The following is an 18,189-nucleotide window of genomic DNA, read 5'->3' on the forward strand; positions in this document are numbered from 1 at the left end:
TCTCAAAAGCAATCATCACCATCAACATAGACACTGTGGGAGACCCTCTGTGGTGATGTTTTGACAGTCCCAAATACTACATCCAGTTCATGCAGACTGCCTCTGTCAAGAATAGAGGTCCCAGATCCTTATGTACCCTGAGCTACTTGGGCAGTGTGATGAAACATCAGGACCTAAAAAGCAAAGACGTGCAATCTGTTGAACTAGCCTCCCCCAGGATTTTAGTCTGTGCCGAAGTCTGGGAACTTGCCAAAAAGCACATGCTCCATCCTGTTGCAAAGGATGGAGTTGCAAAGTACAGTACTTACACATACTGTATGAAAGCAAACTACCATAAATTACCAGCTATAAGCAGAGCTCCACATTATTTGACTTGTTCTGTTAGAAGACTAAAGACAGGTCTGGGGAAAGACTTGGTAGGTAAAGCACAAAATACTCAGCCTGGCATAAAGTCAGGCAAGGAGACATAGATCTGTAATCCCGGCTGTCATATAGCACAACTGAAGGAAGAGACAAGAGACTCCCTGGAAGCTCACAGTCCAGCTAGCTTGGCATATGCAGAGGTGAACAACAAGCAAACAGAAAGACCCAAACCCAAAACTGCTCTCTGACCTCCCTGTGTATGCCATGACACGGTTGTCTCCTGCATACACACACACACACACACACACACACACACACAGAGGCATGGGGGGGGGGGCTGGTCATATAGTCAGAATACTAATTTCTAAGCAAATAATAATTCAATTTTCAATTTAAAAGATTATTTTTAATTATTAACTTGTAAGACAATTATATGAGTAAAAGATTAAAAACTGTAAATGGATCCAATTCTTATTGGGTAAGAAAGTGATAAATATCCGTCTTGTTTGTCCTGGTTAAAGTTACTTCAAGGAGGGAAAGGTGGCTCAGCAGTCAGCACTGAAGAGTGCAGATACCTGTGGTTCTTAGAGGGGAGAACACAGTTCTAGCACCAACGTCACTCAGCCCACAACAGCCTGAGTCCAGCTCTAGAGGACATACAATCCATGGGCATGACCCCACATTCCAGACACACACCTACACATGTAATTAAAAATAATGAAAATACATTTTAAAGTAACTTTAAGGAAATCAACTGACAGACCAGGGAGAAGCTTCTTTGATAAATATAGCTGAGATAAGAAATTAATAGGGATGATAAAAAAAAAAGAGGCTACAGGCATTTTCCAAGTACTAAATATGATTGATTTAGGGATGATAAGACCAAAAACTGCTAACCAGCATTAAAATAGAATTAAAGCTATTATGGACTCATCAATGTAGGTACATGGATCATTGCTTACCAGACTCAAGCTGGATTCTGAGAGCTGAAGGGTCACCTCAGAATCTCAGCTTACACTGCCGTCAATCTATCCTTGGATTAAGATGGGCTCTGGATGCAAACTGCCTGAGCTCAAACCTGGTTCCATCTCTTAGTAGTCCAGTGACCTCGGAACCTTATGGGCTGCTTTCTCCGTCAGACTTCCCAAAGCATGAGGCAGGGTCCATCAGAGTACTGACCTCTGAGGGAAGTATGAAGGGAACTCCCACACTCCCAAACATACCACAGAACCTGGCACAGTTCACACATTATGCTCTGATTGGCCTTATCTTTAATGGCTGCTCAGTCTTTTGTTCTCATGTAGTTCTCCAGTACAGTCCCCAAGGATCTGTGGTTGCTGATGAGAGCCATTCTGTCAGATCTCATCATAGATAGCTGTGAGCCACCATGTGGTTGCTGGGAATTGAACTCAGGACCTCTGGAAGAGCAGTCAATTCTCTCAACCTCTGAGCCATCTCTCCAGCCTCTCACCTTGTTTTTTGTTTGTTTGTTTGGTTGGTTGGTTGGTTTTTTTTTTTTTGGAGGGGGTTGGTTTTTTTTTTTTGTTTTTTTTTTTTTGTTTTGAGATAAACTTTCATGCACCCTAGGCTGGTAGAGAACTCAGTACTATGAAGCTGAGGATGACCTTGAATTTCTGACCTCCTTTCTCTATTTCCCAAATGCTGAGATTACCAGGCAGACACCACTGTGAATGTATCTAACACATGTACCATTGGAGACTACACCCAGGAAGTCTACAGGCTGGGCAAGCACGCCACCAACTGAACTACCCAGCCTGGAATCAACATGTAGACACTGGAGAGCTCTCTATATAGAACCTAAATAACTACAGCCATATTAAAAGAAATTACCAAAGATGAGGGAGGGGGAAGGGAGGAAGGGGGAGGGAGGGAGAAAGGAAGAGGGGAAGAGAGGGAGGGAAGAAAAAAAGAAAAAACCATCTTTTGAGGGTTTTGAGAGATCACTCAATTGGTAAAATATTTGCAAGGGTGAAAGGTATAGTGGAGCATAGTTAATCTGTCTCTCTCTCTCTCTCTCTCTGTGTGTGTGTGTGTGTGTGAGAGAGAGAGAGAGAGAGAGAGAGAGAGACAGAGAGACAGAGAGAGAGAATGAGAATATATTCCACTGAGGAAATATTTACTAACTGAAAATGCCGAGAGAGAGAGAGAGAGAGAGAGAATGAGAATATATTCCACTGAGGAAATTTTTACTAACTGAAAATGCCTGTAATTCCTATATAATGGATATCCAAACATTCACTCAGCTCAGAAATTCAGACAAGCAGCCTGGGCTACTAAAAAAATCCGTGTTCCTGTGCTGAAGGAGAAACAGGGCTAAAACAGGGCTCACATGCTTAATGGGTTGCTCAAGTGCTCAAATCTTAAAGACAGGAACTGAGACAAGAAAGAAATCGGTCAACACAAGAGAGCTCAAGGTCCCGATGTTGGGGTTAGCCCCAGGGAAGGAAGGCAGGTCTCAACGGGCAATGAGGGGCAATTAGAGCAGCTAAGAGCAGTGAATAAAGACAGGGAAGGAACCAGGCTGGGCAGATGCTAATCCTAGTAGCCCCCACCCTCTCCAGCCCTCCTTGGCTGCTTCTGCCAAGAAGACAGCCCCTGTACTTACTGTGTGAATGCCATATAATGATGCAATGAATCCCTCTAATAAAACTACTGGGGCTTCATTAACGTCTGTGCCTTTTAAAAAACACCTCAGTGATCTTGTCAGGTTTGATTTGGTTTTGTGAGCTATGTAAATTCACAGAATTCAGGCATTTAAAGAGCCCTTAAGGACGGCCCAGCTCAAAACCTCACTTCGTGAAGGCCAGAGTACCTGTGATGAGCTAAGAGCTACACTCTGGTTACACTTAGCAAAGCCAGTGTGGATTCCCTGAAACCATTCAGTCTGGTGTTATTCCCTCTGCTTCCTCCTTTTAAACCGGGATCTTGAAGCTCAGAAGCACAGGGAACGTGAACCTTCCCTAAACATTAGGAAGAGTGGCAAATGCTGACTTCATCTTCTGATGAAGACACTGGGCAGCTACCATGCCCTCCCACTCCATGATGGTCTTAGTCCTCCCAGGTATGCAGGGCAGCTGTGTCTGAAGTGAGGTCATTTGTGATTCTAGGATGAAACAGTCAATCTCAAGAATGCAGATGAGCAAGACAGACCTAATTAATAGCCAACACTACATCACAAACCTAAGCAGGACTGTCCCAGTCACTCCCCCAACTACTGCAAGGAGAGCAAATGGGACAATAAACATCGTCCCTTCAGCAACGGGACCCTGGAACCTCAAGCGCTACGTCCAATTTCTCATCTCCGTTTCTCCATCAGCCCGCCATCTCTAAGGAAGCGGTTCAGTGTGCACCAATCTCCTGTGTCAACCACTTTACAAAGGTTGTCCCAGGACCAGAGAAATAGTGTGTAGCAGCTACCCAGGCACCCCTAGCCCTGTCAGAAGGACACACTAGGCTGTACTTGCACCAGTACTGCAGGCTCTGGATCCTAGAGCCTTGACTCCAGGGTGAATCGCACTACAGGCTCCCCTGCTTTTCCAGGTTACACACTGGGCTACTCCTTAGACTCTACAACCAAAAGAGCCAATTCCTATAACATCATTTCCGTCCTTGCCAATCTTTCTGGTGACCCATCTATATCCCCTCATCATTGCGGTTGTTCTAAAAAACCTTGTGTACCTGTGGATGAGGACACTCAGCTGGAGTCACTTCAACAATGAAAGCTACAGATCTCAAAATGAACTCATTCAAAGGTGGGAGGATGTTTTCTGAAATCCTATACTTCTCACCCTTCCTACTACACTCTAGCATATCCAGAGACCACCATGGGCAATTAGGACAGAACTGTACACAAACAGCAGGGAGGTGCAGGATGGAGCTGTCAAAATCTCAGGTGGGAGGGCAAGGACCCTCTCCCTCCAGCCCTTCATTCTGAGTGCGTGCCAACAATGAAAAGACTGCTTGGCCGGGGCTACAGCTGCTCTAATGAAGGTGATGGGGGTTAGGCCAAAGAATAGAGCTGCACAGCACACAGCCTCACAGACCAGTGTGAAATAGACATTCAAGAGCAGGAAAACCTCTGAGCCACCCTTGTTATCCCACCTCCAGGCCAGGAAGAGAAGAACCTCTTTTTCACTCAGTGCTGGACCTCAGGATACCCCACACCCTCCTCTGCCACTACCTGATAGAAGAGTTAACTAGGTTGTTCACTAGTTAGTTAAATAGAAGAGTTAACTAGGATTGCTGAAGTAATTTAAAAGAATCTAAACAGTTTGTATTTCTCAGAGGTTCACACTTATGACACCTACCCCTTTGCCCCAGGGGCCACTGTCCTTCATTGGTCTAGATTGTTCCTAAGAGCTTTCTAGCCCAAACCACATGAGATGAAAGGACAGATTCAGTGGCTCAAATACCATGATCTGGAAGTGTGATATCAAATGCAGTCATAAAACTAAAGAACAAAATAAGAAAAATGCAGAGGGGCTGCCAGAAACTCTACCCTCGGCAGCAGAGTGTGTGCAAGGGGCAAAAACTACAGAGCAGCTGAGTAAGATGGAACCAGAGCATGAACTCAAGAAGCTGAGCCACGGAGCAGAGTGGACCTGCAGCACATGCTACAGGGGATCCTGGGGAGCTTTGAACAGAGGAGAAAGGCCATGCCAGAGCATGGCAAGGACACCTTCAGAAACTATGTGAGAAGCAGGCAGGAAGCAACTGGAAGAAGAACAGATAGATCCATGTGGCTAAGTCAGGCACTGCAGTCAGATGAATACAGTGGGAGGTAAAGTTGGATTCTCACATGTAAGTAGTTTTGAGTATTTTAGGGCTTAGCTACCACACTTTCATCCTATCTCAGTTAAAAATGAGAAGAAATGCCTCCCTAGCCCAACTTGAGAAAACAGAGAAATGAAATACGACCTCCGTGTACAGAGAAATATTAAATGTTCCAGTGCCTGAAGCTCATACAGAGATTAATGTGGCCATCAGGAACCCACAGCCTGATACATTCTGGTCAGAAAGTGGGGCACCAAATTGGGTCACCCCACAAAATCACAAGCAAACATCAGGTAGGAAGTGGGCACTGGGCAAGATGAGCTAACCTTTTCCAAGCAGGGTACAAGGCAGATTCCAGGTTCTCATTGCAACCATATTAGAATTCTTAGCCTGGGCATGAGGGAAAGTTTACTCTTGTGCTTGGAGAATGACAAACCAGAAACCAATATTGAAAAGGAAACATTCTGTGTAAGCCTCATGGTATACTTGACTAAAAGATTTTAGGATAAATATGGAAGAGACATAGCTAGATAGTTATGCATTCACATGCATACACACACATATCACTAGCAAGAGGTTGCTGAATAATAATACATGCATGCTATAGATATATATCATGTTATATAATAACGAAAATAAATTATGGGATATGTGGGCATTAACAATGAATTGGCTCATAAACATAATGGTTATTATTTTTAGGACTATAAAGAGCATCATCCTATCAATCACACAGAACACTGGCACATGATTTCAGACTGCAAATGGAAGACAAGGTTACAAGAGCTAGAACAAGAAGCATCCAAACCTCACGGTGCCTGGCAGTGAAGAGAATACAGGATGACTGGGGAGGGCCTCAAAGCTCTGTTTCCTAATGCCAAGGGCAGGCCCATCTGTGCTTACTGAGGCACTATTTAATATACTTATCACTGTATTTTTCTATTCCATACTTAATAAAAGTCATTAAAAAAAAAAAAAAGAAAGAAAACCTGATAAGACTAACCGAAAGGACATCTTAGACACCACCCAGCGATCTATCTTCACCTTTCCCACAAGAAGTTGGGAGAAACTGCACAGTCAAGAAGGCTTTTTAAGTCTTATCTTGATGAGAAAGGAATCAATTTAATTAGACTCAGAATCAAGCAGGCCTAAAGAAAGAAAACATTACCATCGGGTGTTAAAGGACCTTCATTACCATTCCACATAAGGGCTGCTCAGAGTTTCCTTCAATTAAATCCAAGGGGGATTTAGACAGAAATGCCAGGCCAGCACAGGAGTCCATGTTAACTGTCTCTACAGCAAGCGCTCCTGACAGAGGGAGTGAAACTGCCCTGGACACAGTTTGGCTGGGGTCAGTCAGACAAGAGAGATCCGCAGCCCAGTTTCAGTCAATGCTTGCCCTGGGGAGGGGAAGACACTGAGATCTGGGAGAAATGATCCCCAGGAGCCCAGTATTACCTCCAGCCCCAGAAGAGAGCCCCTCTGGAGAAACAGCATAGTCTGCAAGTAAAACCTTCAACAGGTGGGCAGGGCAGCACGTTCACATACAGGGCTAACAAGCCATATAAAGGTTTTTCTCTTGCTGTGATAACACTGTCATTGGGCGAGATCCGAAATGGGATCAATAAAAGTTCTTAACAGACTGCCAGAGTAGCCTTCTTTGTGTAGAATACACAATTCTACAGACCTGTGGTCAGTCCCCATACCCGCAGTGACCATTCTGGAAAAATGACAAATATACAAAGCTTACTTTTAAATTTAAGAAGGTAAAATATGGGAAGAAATACAAAGAGCAGCAGATAGAAGATTTGGGTTTTATTTAAACTCAGAACCAAGAATGCAGGACAAGTGAGCTGATAAGAAGCTGACAGTAACTGGCATGTGCCTGATGGCTGAGCTGACTCAGAGTCTGGCAAGGAGCTGTGTGCTCTGCAATCTCCAGCCATGTCCCCAGCACACCTGCCAACTGTGAAGTCAACATCACAAGGTCTACAGGCCTGCCTCCTTCAGGCCCAGCCCAAACAGCAAGAAAAGAATAAAGTATCAGATGGTGACTTATTGCATAGAAACCTTGTGCCAATAGGAACCAAAAAAAAAAAAAAAAAAAAAGCGAAACTGTAAATGTTCAGAAGTTTGGCCAAACACAAATGACCCTTCCATAGGTTAAGTTATATATTAAAGCACACTGAGAACTAAATTATCTCCTTTTCTTTCATCTGACCAGTCATTCAACTTTTTTGTTTCTCTTTCAGAACCTGAGGAAAATACAAGTGCAAGACCAGAGCTCAGCCCCGTGCAGAAGCCGTGTCTCCGCCACCCTCAGCTTCTTCATTTTCCTTCTCCTACCTGCCTGCAAGCTGCGAACTGCAGTCCACCTGCATATATGTGTGGCCCTTCACACTGAGAAGCCAGCGGAAGCCGGCCCAAAGCCCAGAACTGGTGTTGGAGGTTCATTCTTTGCTTGTGGCATTCTTCACAGTGGGGATCCTACTTTTTAAACTGCTTGAATGCATTCAGCAACTAGCAGTTCAGACTGTGGTAGTTTTAGAAGATTTGGGTGACTCAGCATCTCAACTTGACAGCTCTGCTCTCTGAGAGAGTTCATGCGCAGAAACTGGACCTTGAGTTTTAAATCTAACAAAGAGCATTAAAGGGTGGAACCCTGAGCAGGGAGGAACCTTTTCCGTTTTGTTGCCCATCCCAAATCAAACACACAGCAGCAGGCCCTCAAATACCAGTGGGACAAATGGTGGCAGTTGTCAGGCCCTTTCAGGTCCAGTTGTTTATCTCCACAGCCTATCTTTAACACCATCCCGCCCTCACCCACCGACCTAACATTAAATCCGGTGTTAGATTGCACACCTGAGTCTCCCAGCTGTTCATTTAGTCTCCTGTCAACAAGGCCCCAGCCCACAGCTCTCAGCTAACTGAGCCAGGAACCTCTCTTAATTTCACCCCTCCAGTCTACACTTAGAACAGCCTCTCCCCACCTCCCAGAGCCAGCTGCCCTCAGTTTGTTTCTGGATTCTTTCTTCCAGCTTCCTTTGTTGGAGCAGAGGACAGCTGGTAGCCACAATTAACCCTGAACTGGGATATCTTACAATGGTTGCTTTGCTTGTTTTGTTGTTTTGTTTTTAAGATTTTATCTATGTAAGTACAATGTCACTGTCTTCAGACACACCAAAAGAGGGCATCGGATCCCATAACAGATGATTCTGAGCCACCACGTGGTTGCTGGGACTTGAACTCAGGACCTCTGGAAGAGCAGTCAGTCAGTTCTCTTAATCGATGGGCCATCTCTCCAGCCCCCATAATGGGTTTCTTTAATCCGAGGTGTCATTGGACTCAGTGAAAAATCATCAATGTCTGGGATCCCATCCCTGAACAACTGCATGTGGATACAGGTCTACTCTCCAGATATGGGAATATTTAATGTTCCTAGGTGATGCAAATGAAATTTTCAACAGCACATTATCAATCAGGCTTCAGGAAAGAAGACAACCAGTCCCTTCTTCCCCAGGGATGGGATAGAGAAAGGCCAGGAGCATCCTTCATCTCCCTACCTCTGGACACAGCCTGAGGAGTATCATTAACTACCTTCCTTCACCACCATCTGCACACATCATGTCCTGACGTGAAAACCTTGGAGAAACCTCCGTGAATAACAATGTGACTGTGTGCTGCAAGTCGGAAACATGGGGCTGCAGAGAGGCTTTGTGCCCAGGAGATGATGAGAAGGAGAAAACAACACGACCATGGTCAATGGAACAAAAGATTCACTACTGGGCCCCTTTGGCAAAGTCCTGCCTAACTAAACCTGCCTTCCAAACCTCCCTTTAGAGAGCATCACTGCCTCTAAAATAGCAAAAGGTGCACAAACCATCTCTGTGCTCTGCTATCTCAGCAGACTGTGGCAGTGTGGGAGAGCATGGGTTCCTGAGGAGCTGGACTGACGGCCATATCCACTCTAGGAGAGAAGAGGCATGTCACATACTGTCTGGCTAGGAGGACGAGGCAGAGCACCAGAATGGCACTGTCAGACTGGGATAGAGTAGATCTAACAGGCAAAAAACAAAACCAAAAACAAAACAAAACAAACAAACAAGAAACCCTTGAATTAATTAAATATTAAAAGAGTCTTAAGACTTGAAACTACCACAAATCTGAATAGCTAGTAGTTAAGTGGATTCAAGCAGTTGCATACTCAGATATTTACCACAAAGAAAAGAAAGAGGAGTAAACATTAAAAGTGACTTCTCGTCTGTCAGTCTTCACTGTATGGAGGAAGCACAGGTTCAAACCCAGGCCAGCAGTCTGTGGGCTAGAGGGAAGAGGCTGTGGCTAGAAAGACAGCATGGGTGGGTCTGACCTACTTGATCCCCTCAGGCCCTAAACAGGAAGAGTCACAGGACAAGGAACACTTTGCTGAACAAAGTGCAAGAGCAAAGCCAGGGTCTGCTCTGCGCTCAGCACAGCAGCGAAGAGCCAAGAGGAGTGACGGCACAGGAGAGCATGTGGAGGCCACCCTGGCTTGAAGGGATCCCCTAACTGGACACGCAAAATTGATGCAAAGTCAGTCAAAAGGAAACCTTGGGAGGACTGCTTGCTGTTTAAACTGCCTCCTGCATTAAGCTGAATTTGAACATGCATGCAAGATAAACCATACAAGGAATATTAAAATCAAACTTGAGTTGCTGGCCAACATTAAAACCTTAAAGACCAAGTTTGTATGTGCAGCTTTTTAATCTTAAAGACTGATTTAACATGCCACTTAAACTCACAGTTTAAGTGTAAATGTAAATTTTTTTTTATTTACAGAAAAATGTTAATAGTGCATTCCTTGTAGTCTCTGGACATAACATTTCCAGAGTCAAGGCAGAACAGCATCCCTAGGAGCAGATAAATTAAAGTCACCATAAGAAACTAACCCACCATGCATGGTGCTACAATGCTTGTCATTGAAGCTCAGCACTCTCCACTGAAAAGACAGAGGCAGGAGGCTTGCCAGGAATAGGGGCCAGTAAGAAAACAGAATAAATAAGTAAAAAGAAAGTCTATATCCTAGATCACTTCCTGATTTACTTTCAAGTTGTTGTTGTTGCTGCTGTTGTTGTTGTTATAATATTATTTTGCTTCTCTTTACTTGCTTTTTAAAGCCATCTTTACCGGACTCTTGGAAACAGAAGGAGGGACAGCAATGGAACAAACATCTCCAAACTTTCCAAGGTTTCTTTGTATCTTGACCTGGCATACTGCCAAACCCTGCAACTGCTCTCCTGTATTCCAGATGCTAAAGGACTTTAAACAGGCAAGAAGCAACAGGATTTAGGAGCAGAGTTATGCAAAACCTTGACATCATATCATAAAAACTTAAGATAGGAGATACGTATTCAAGGATCAAAAATGCCTAATTCTATCCAACAACCTGGACTGTTTCTATGAAATATTCCTTGTAGAAATCTAAGTTGCTACAGAACATCAAGTAGGTCAAGTGTAACTGTAGATGCACCTACTACACCCATTTCTGAATTATGGGTCCCAGAGCTATGTATTACTGAACCAGACTAAAATAAATAAATGTCCTCATTGGCTGTACCAGTGTGAAATTCACACCCTTCATTCGCCCTCCACTCTTCTTCATTTTCTATCATCTGCTCTTGAATCTTTGCTGACAATATGCTTGCCAATAAAGAATACTTGCTATCAGATAGGTCTCCTCCAAACTATTCCCTTCAAGGCTATATGCATGGCTATCCAGTATCATGGGAAGTGACGCAGGAGTATGGGACAGATGCTCCTCATGTTGTTAGCCCACAGGAGGCCTTAGGAGTAGAGAGACATGACAGGAGGAGGAGAAAAAGGAGGAAAGAGAAGAGAAATACAAAATAACTTAAGACCAAGCTATGAGGACAGTCAGTGAAGAATTCACAGAAGTTGAGCCAGACTGTGAAGGATGCAGAATTCACCAGAACACAGATTCCAAGTTCTATAGAAGCCTGAGTACAAACTGTGCTCAGGGGACAAGGAGAGGCACCTCTGCTAGAGGGAAACAACCCACAGAGGAAAAATGGGTTAAGACTCCCTTCTGAGGACCCTGATCTCTGGGACAGACTCTGTAGAAAAAGCTGCATACCTTAGTGGATCGGAGCCACCAGCACTCAGCACCGTAAACTACAATAAGATGCCTTCAGAAAGAAAAACTAACCTGTTTGATGTAGAACAATAAGGCTACAGAGGCAAGATCTTGAATTCAAACCTTACCCATTAGCTACCGGGGATCACCACCGGTTAACTAAAAGGGTGTTTTATAAAAGTCACTCTGTTCTCTCTGTGTGACTACACTTGTGGCTAGGGAGACGCCTGCTACCAACAAGGAGCTGTGGGTACAGGCTGAACACAATGGGAGAAAGCAGCCTGCTGGCTATTTCCTTCTCAATTTGAGTCCCATCATAGGACCAAACTGGACAGGACTCCACCCTGCTAACATTATGCAACCCCATGCCGTGACTCTCCAAAAGGAACCTCCTTCCCCTCCTCTTCCCACCATCCTCCCTCAATATTCTTCCTTCATCTATAATCTTAGGGAACACAGAAGCCCCTCTCCCTCCCACCTACAGCTGCCTGCACACTTGTTCCTTCATGCCTGGTTATACCTTGTCTCCTCTCACTCTGGCAGAGATGGAAAGTCCCTGCTGGCAACAAAAGCCACACATTCTACGTATGCTCAGCCCCGTCTATCGTTCCTTCCACTGCCATTTCTCCTCCTGGCAACTCTCTCCAATCCCACTCAATAGACTCCCATATGCCCCAGGAAACCCAAACCCTTTAAGAACACCTGCTTTCCTTCATCCACAACTCCTGTCTCATCCATATTCTGACTATACCTTTCCCAATTCCCTTCTCCCTTCAACCACATAGCCTGGCATCTTTAACTTGCAGTGTATGGACATGGTTCTTGACAGGCTGTCAAACCGTCAGCTGTCGAAGACCAGGCCTGGTCTCTCTGCACATGATCTCTGGGCACCTTGCCACCAGGCACCTTCTCCCACTTTGAAATCTCATGATTAGTCTTCTCTTTGCTCCAACTGCCTCAGTGGCTCCTCCAGGAAAGTAGTCTCATTTACGATCTCTTCGAGTTCCACCATCCCCTGGTTTCTGCCTGGGACCCCTACGCCCCCACCTTCTCAAGACCAACAAGGCAGGTATGTGAAATACCAAGCGTGTAAAGGCAATGTCCATAAGCTATCTCTACACTAGTGGCCCCACACAAGATCCCCAGTCCAGCTGGGGTGCTAATCAGCCAGCCCCCTCACGCCTCGAATGATCTCTATCCTCCAATCGAATCTTTCCCTTCTCTGAGGCCCTACTCAAGTCTTTATTTCTCCCAGGAAAGAAAGAAATACTTCCCAGGGACTCTGTACCTCCCTAGAATTCTCCCCCTTTCAAGTCTCCTAAAACATAGGAAAGCAGTGCATGACTTCTGTATAATTACTGCAATTCTTTAATTGTACCTGAATGGTGCCCACTCTTAATCTCCTGTCCTTTCTCTCCAACAATGTTTAAGTTCCAGAACACTCCAAGAGTTCCCTTCCTTGTACCTGATACTGGGCCACACCAGAGGTTTCTCAACAGTTATCAACCGACAGAAAACAAACTTAACATTTTATATAACCAAAACCCAAGCTCACATACACTGTTTTCATTTTCAAACAGTCTAAGAGAAAACTAGACTTCATTCCTGAGTGACAATTCCTGACTTAATTCTTTTCCTACAATTACTGTGAAGACAATACACGTGGACACATATGGCCAAACCTGTAAAGCTTTGAGCCAATCAAGTTCTCAGAACTTTTAAAGTAACATAGTGAATAATATTTCGTATAAAATACAGGAATGTAGTAAATACTTTGTTCCCTGTAAAACTATTAAATGCAGGCTTTTTTTGTTCAATATATCTGTAAAATTCATAAATACAACTTAATTCCTTAACAAAATCTACAAGCCAACCTAGGACCACACCTGCTCAAGCCAAAGACGTTTGCTCAGCTTCTTTTGATAAACAGCTTCAGAAGTAAGAACTGTTCACACTCACGGTTGAAAAGTGTCTCGGTGTCCAGCTCTAGCAATGTCCTCGACAGACGGAAAACTAGCCTGTCCTTGTCATCCTCACAATCCAAACCAATTAAATTTTCTTCTCTGCAGCAACATGACAGCTCACTGAAAACCCTTGGCCACACACACTTGAGGCCTAAAAACTAAACCAGGCAGCCAGCTATCTTCTAATGTCTCTCTCGTGAGCATCCAGGCAAGAGGCATTTGACCCTAACATTCCAATGCCACCCTAACTGAGTACTGCCCTCCGGGAGCCTTAGCATGCTGGAGCACCCCACCTTCAACTTCCTCTTTGCCTCTCTCTGTCAACTATTTTCTTCAGTTGTCTTCATTTTCCCAAAATTGGCTCAGGATTTTCAGACTGTGGATCAAACCAAGTGCCAAGGTTTGCTGTCTTCCTCTGGGTGAGTCCTTTTCTGCTCAATGTGCATCCCAGTAATAAAACATTTACCATACCACTCTAAGATTTACTCAGAAATGGTTCCCCAAATACCTGTGTATCGCTCAAGAAGAACAGTCGTTTGTTTTTGCAGTGATGAGAATCAAACTCAAAACGTTGTAAGGACTAGGACCATTGTGTTCATCCAATGAGCTATTCCCCACCCCAGATCTTGATTTTATTTCTGTGCTATAATGAGATATATGGCAATTAACATGCAAAAAGATATTTGTCCAAGTCCTATGCAACTGTCTCTACTTTTGTAACTTTATTTGGAAAATTGGTCTTCACAGGAATAACAAAGTAAGAGATGATCCTGAACTTAAAGTAGACCCTATCCCAATCCAAGACTGTTCCTTTTTGAAAGTGGGTGAGAGGGGGAAAGGGAGGGGAAAGGGGAGAGGGGAGAGGGGAGAGGGGAGAGGGGAGAGGGGAGGGAGGGGAGGAGGGGAGGAGGGGAGGAGGGGAGGAGGGAGGGAGGGGAGGAGGGGAGGAGGGAGGGAGGGGAGGAGGGGAGGAGGGGAGAGGGCAGGGTGGGGAGGAGGGGAAGAGGGGAGGAGGGGAGAGGGCAGGGTGGGGGAGCCACCTAAGGCACTAAGACACAAGGAAAGAGAGGCAGGTAACTCAGATGTGGAGGCTAAAGTATACCAATCATAACTGAAGGGCATCTGATGCTAATAGAGTCAAGGAAGGAGTCTATCCTAGTTTCTGAAGCTAACATCTTAGATTCTGTCTGGTCTCCTGAACGGAGGAAGAATAAATTTATTATTTCAAAGAGCCAAGTCTGTAGCAATCTACAGCAGCCTTAGGAAACTAGCAGGCAACCCAAACTTCCCACACAGAAGCTTCTACCAAGAAGCCTCTCAAAGGCAAAGGACATTGAACTAACAATGAAGGCAGGCGTGTGCGTGTCTGATGAGAAGCACCTCAGCTGCAGGGCAAGAACCTGGGCCCAGGACCCGACACACCATCACTATGGGAACCTGAATCTGCCCTTACCCACAGTTCCTTTGAAAGCTTTTGTAGCAATATGAAGTGAGTAGCCTGTGAGGCCTTCCAACAGGCTTGGAATACTCTGACCATGCTTTATCAGCAACCTAACTGAGCCTTTACGGACTTCTTAGTCACTTCATTTTATTATTTTTATTATTTTTTTTTAATCTAAACAGCTTTCAGACATTAAAAAAAAAAAAAAAAAAGATCAAAATGACATCTCAAAGGCCTTAAACGGCTACACTCACGCAAAGTCTGGTGTAATAATTGGTGATAAGCCAAAAGGTGATTTTATACAATATCACCAATTGTGTCAATAATTTACACGTAATTGATCCAGTTCAGGAAAAGTAAACGTAAACAGGAATCAAGTTGAGTGCCACTCACTGACCCAGCATTTACTGGAGTGTTACTACTTAAGTCAAGTCACTGTGTGACTAATGTTTTCAGTCACAAGGGACTTCTCCAACACTGGGCCTTTCTCCACCATACTCAGACTGTAATTAAGGAACCACATTTTTCACTTCAAAGCATCTGACCAAAAACTAAATAAATAGAACTCCTGACTCCACACTGCCAAATGGCAAAGACAACACCAAAGCGTTGTGTTTGTAAGAGCCCACGAAAACAAAAACTACTTTACCCATCTTCAACCTATGTGAGCAGAAAACAGTTTCTTGTGTTAAAGGTCTCATCAAAAGAGAAAGAAGCAAAGAGGAAAGAGAGGGAGGGGGTGGAAATGAGTCAATAAAGGTGTTGACAATGGTATGTGTATCCATCCCACCAATTATCCTTCTGTCTAGTGGGGCAAAACTGAAAATCCGACTTTAAATCGTTTCATAGATCACACGTCTTTGCCTTTATGTGTGTACAGTGGCAGCCCTGATTCTTTTTTAAGAAACCTATCAAAACAACATAGGGGAACATGAAGCCCAGGGACTCAGATTTCAGCCCGACAAAATATCCGCTAGAAACACTCTGACTCAAACTTTTCCAGACCAATTCATCTTTCACAGAAAACGAGTCTAAAGTCACTGGGCCAACAGTTCAGTCCAATTGGCACAAAGAGCCTCGTTTCCAAGACTGAACCCTGGATCCTATAGCACAGTTCAGTTACCAAACTTTTCCTTCCAGGTGGAAGCCCACATGAAAAGCCCGAAGTCCCTCCACCCTCTGGAGGGCTCACTCAACGACACACAGTTTTCAATCCCATCCCGAAGTTCTGGCTTTCCACTGAGAGCTTTCAGACTTCAGTATGGGGCTGAAATGGATTTGAACAACTTTATCTTACATTTCTCCGAATTAGTTCACGAAGTTGTTCTGAAAGAGCACTAAAGCTAAGACAGAAAACGGCAAGGGCTTCGTAGAGGTTTGGGGACCACACAGAGCCATCCTAAGCTACGGCGGCGTCCGGCAAATTGGGTCTATCTCAGGTGCAACTTCATTTCCACAGTTAGGATGAACACTTAGAAGCACGCAGGGTGTTTCCTAGGAAGCCCCGAGCCAGGATGAATGAGCTTTGACTGCACCGACTGAGTATTTATTAGCATCTTCACGTGGTACTCGGCGGCCGGAGCAGAGCAAGAGCAGGGATGGCATGCGACGCGCCCGGGAACCCCGAAAACTTTTCTTTGCAAACTAGCAGACGAGGAGCAGAGTGGTTGCGAGGGCGATCGGCCACCCAGGTCCCACAGTAAGCCGCAAGGCTTCTCCAGCACCACCCCCAGCCCGCCGCCGCGCGCACACAAAGGAGCGTGTATACCCGGGAGACCCCCGCGCCCATTCGGCGCACCCGGGAGCGAGGGAACCCCCGGAAAGGGCAGCGGGGCGTCTTGGGTTACTCACAGGGTGACCGTGCGGTTGGGCAGGGTGTCCGGAGGCAGAACCTGAGCGAGCTCCAGGCTGCTGCACACCACCTTCCCCTCGGCGCCGGCCGCCCTGCCGGTACCCCGGGCCCGACCGTCGTGCTTGCAGCCCGCGGGCAGCGCCACGGCGCCGCGCTCTCCTCCCCACAACAGGGCGAGCAGCGCCAGCGGCAGCAGCAGCGGCGGCGGCTCCATGCCGCTGACCGGGCCTGCGGGGCCGAGAGGCGGCACCGGCCTAGCGGGCGGCGGCGGGGCGGGGCGGGCTTGGCGGTGGCCCGAGCCTCCCGGCGGCCGGAGGATCGGTCGTGCTTCCCAACGACATGCTCCTTTGTCCGCGGCCGCGCTCGCCCTCCGCGGAGCCGCGGGGTCAGGGCCGCTGGGTCGTAGCTCGCCGCTCGGACCGCGGGAGCACCGCCTCCTCCCGCCGGCTCCTCCCCACGCGACCGCTCCTCCCACCCCAGCCCCGCGCGCGCCCGGGGCCGCCGTCCGACCCGACCCCGACCCGGGCACGCCCCCAGGTCCTGGCCGGAACTCGGCTGCTCCTGGACCAGGCGGAAGAAAGTTCTAGACTAGTCCCAACTCCAGCAGCCCTGCGCCTCTGCTCCAGGTTTCCTGGCGCCGCCGCCTGGCAGACAAAGCCGCCCTACACACCCCTAAGAGCCCTGGCCAGAGAGGGTGAAGTTCCTTTCTCCAACCTGAGGAGGGAAAAGAGCCTGAAGCCAATTTTTCCAAAGAAAGACAAAGTCGGAAAGTTTCATCTGCCCCATTATCCGCCAGAGCAGGAAACAGGTTTCTTCCCACTACACTGAACTCGGAAGCTGCTCCTGGCCTGCAGCAGCAACAGTTGTGGGCGGGCTGAGCATGCTTGGGGACCATTAGACCGAAATTTCTGAGTCCACAGGTAGCTCAGATGTTAACCAGTTGGAGCAACAGTGAGGAAGCAGCCAAGAAGCTCCAGCTGAATTTTATTATTCATCCTAAGACCGCAGACCCCACCCTCACATTTGTAAGACCAGGGTTCGCCTACCCTATGTTTAAAGTTTATAGAGACTATACAAGCCAACAAAATGAGTTTTATTCTCCCTTGAGAAACAGACTTCCTTAACATCCAGGAAGGGAAGCTTGGTACACAGAAACCTCACGTACTTGTACTTTGGAGTTCAACCCTGTAATAGAGCAGGTAAGAAGCAGGTGATCACAGCCCATGGCTTGTCCGTCCCCTGCTGGCTTTACTTCCCCTGCTGCCTCCACTCAACCACAGGTAGGGCGTGGCACCTGTGTGCACACCTGTGCCCAATCAGTCTGTCCCTTTGAACACAGCCACTCTGTCACAAAGACAGGAGTGGATATTCCATCTGCTTGGTCTTACATCGAAAGAACCGGAAGAGAGGCAGGGTCCATGGCAGGCATGTTTTACTTGGGTCTAAGAGACCTCTGAAAAAAAATTATTTCTAACTTCTCGATAATAAATAAATTACCATAACACTTAGATAAGCCCAAACAGTATATATCATTTGACACTTCTTGTGATTGAACTAATATCTAAGCCCAGTAGTGCACAGCATCTACTAATACACTCAATGCCGATAGAATTATTCTGGCTCTGGAACTTGGCAAGTGACA

General features: G+C 46.1%; 1 protein-coding gene across 1 annotated transcript in view; it reads right to left on the reverse strand.

Moving 5' to 3' along the window:
- Positions 1–17,007, reverse strand: part of Adgra3 (adhesion G protein-coupled receptor A3) — a 94,786-nt gene extending 77,779 nt beyond the window's left edge. The window contains exon 1 of the mRNA XM_034508936.2: positions 16,547–17,007. Within this exon, the coding sequence (XP_034364827.1) occupies positions 16,547–16,761 (215 nt within the window). The 5' untranslated portion in view covers positions 16,762–17,007. The remainder of the gene's footprint in view (positions 1–16,546) is intronic.
- Positions 17,008–18,189: the final 1,182 nt, after the last annotated feature.

This window comes from Arvicanthis niloticus, chromosome 7 (genome assembly GCF_011762505.2).
Source record: "Arvicanthis niloticus isolate mArvNil1 chromosome 7, mArvNil1.pat.X, whole genome shotgun sequence".
NCBI lineage: Eukaryota > Metazoa > Chordata > Mammalia > Rodentia > Muridae > Arvicanthis > Arvicanthis niloticus.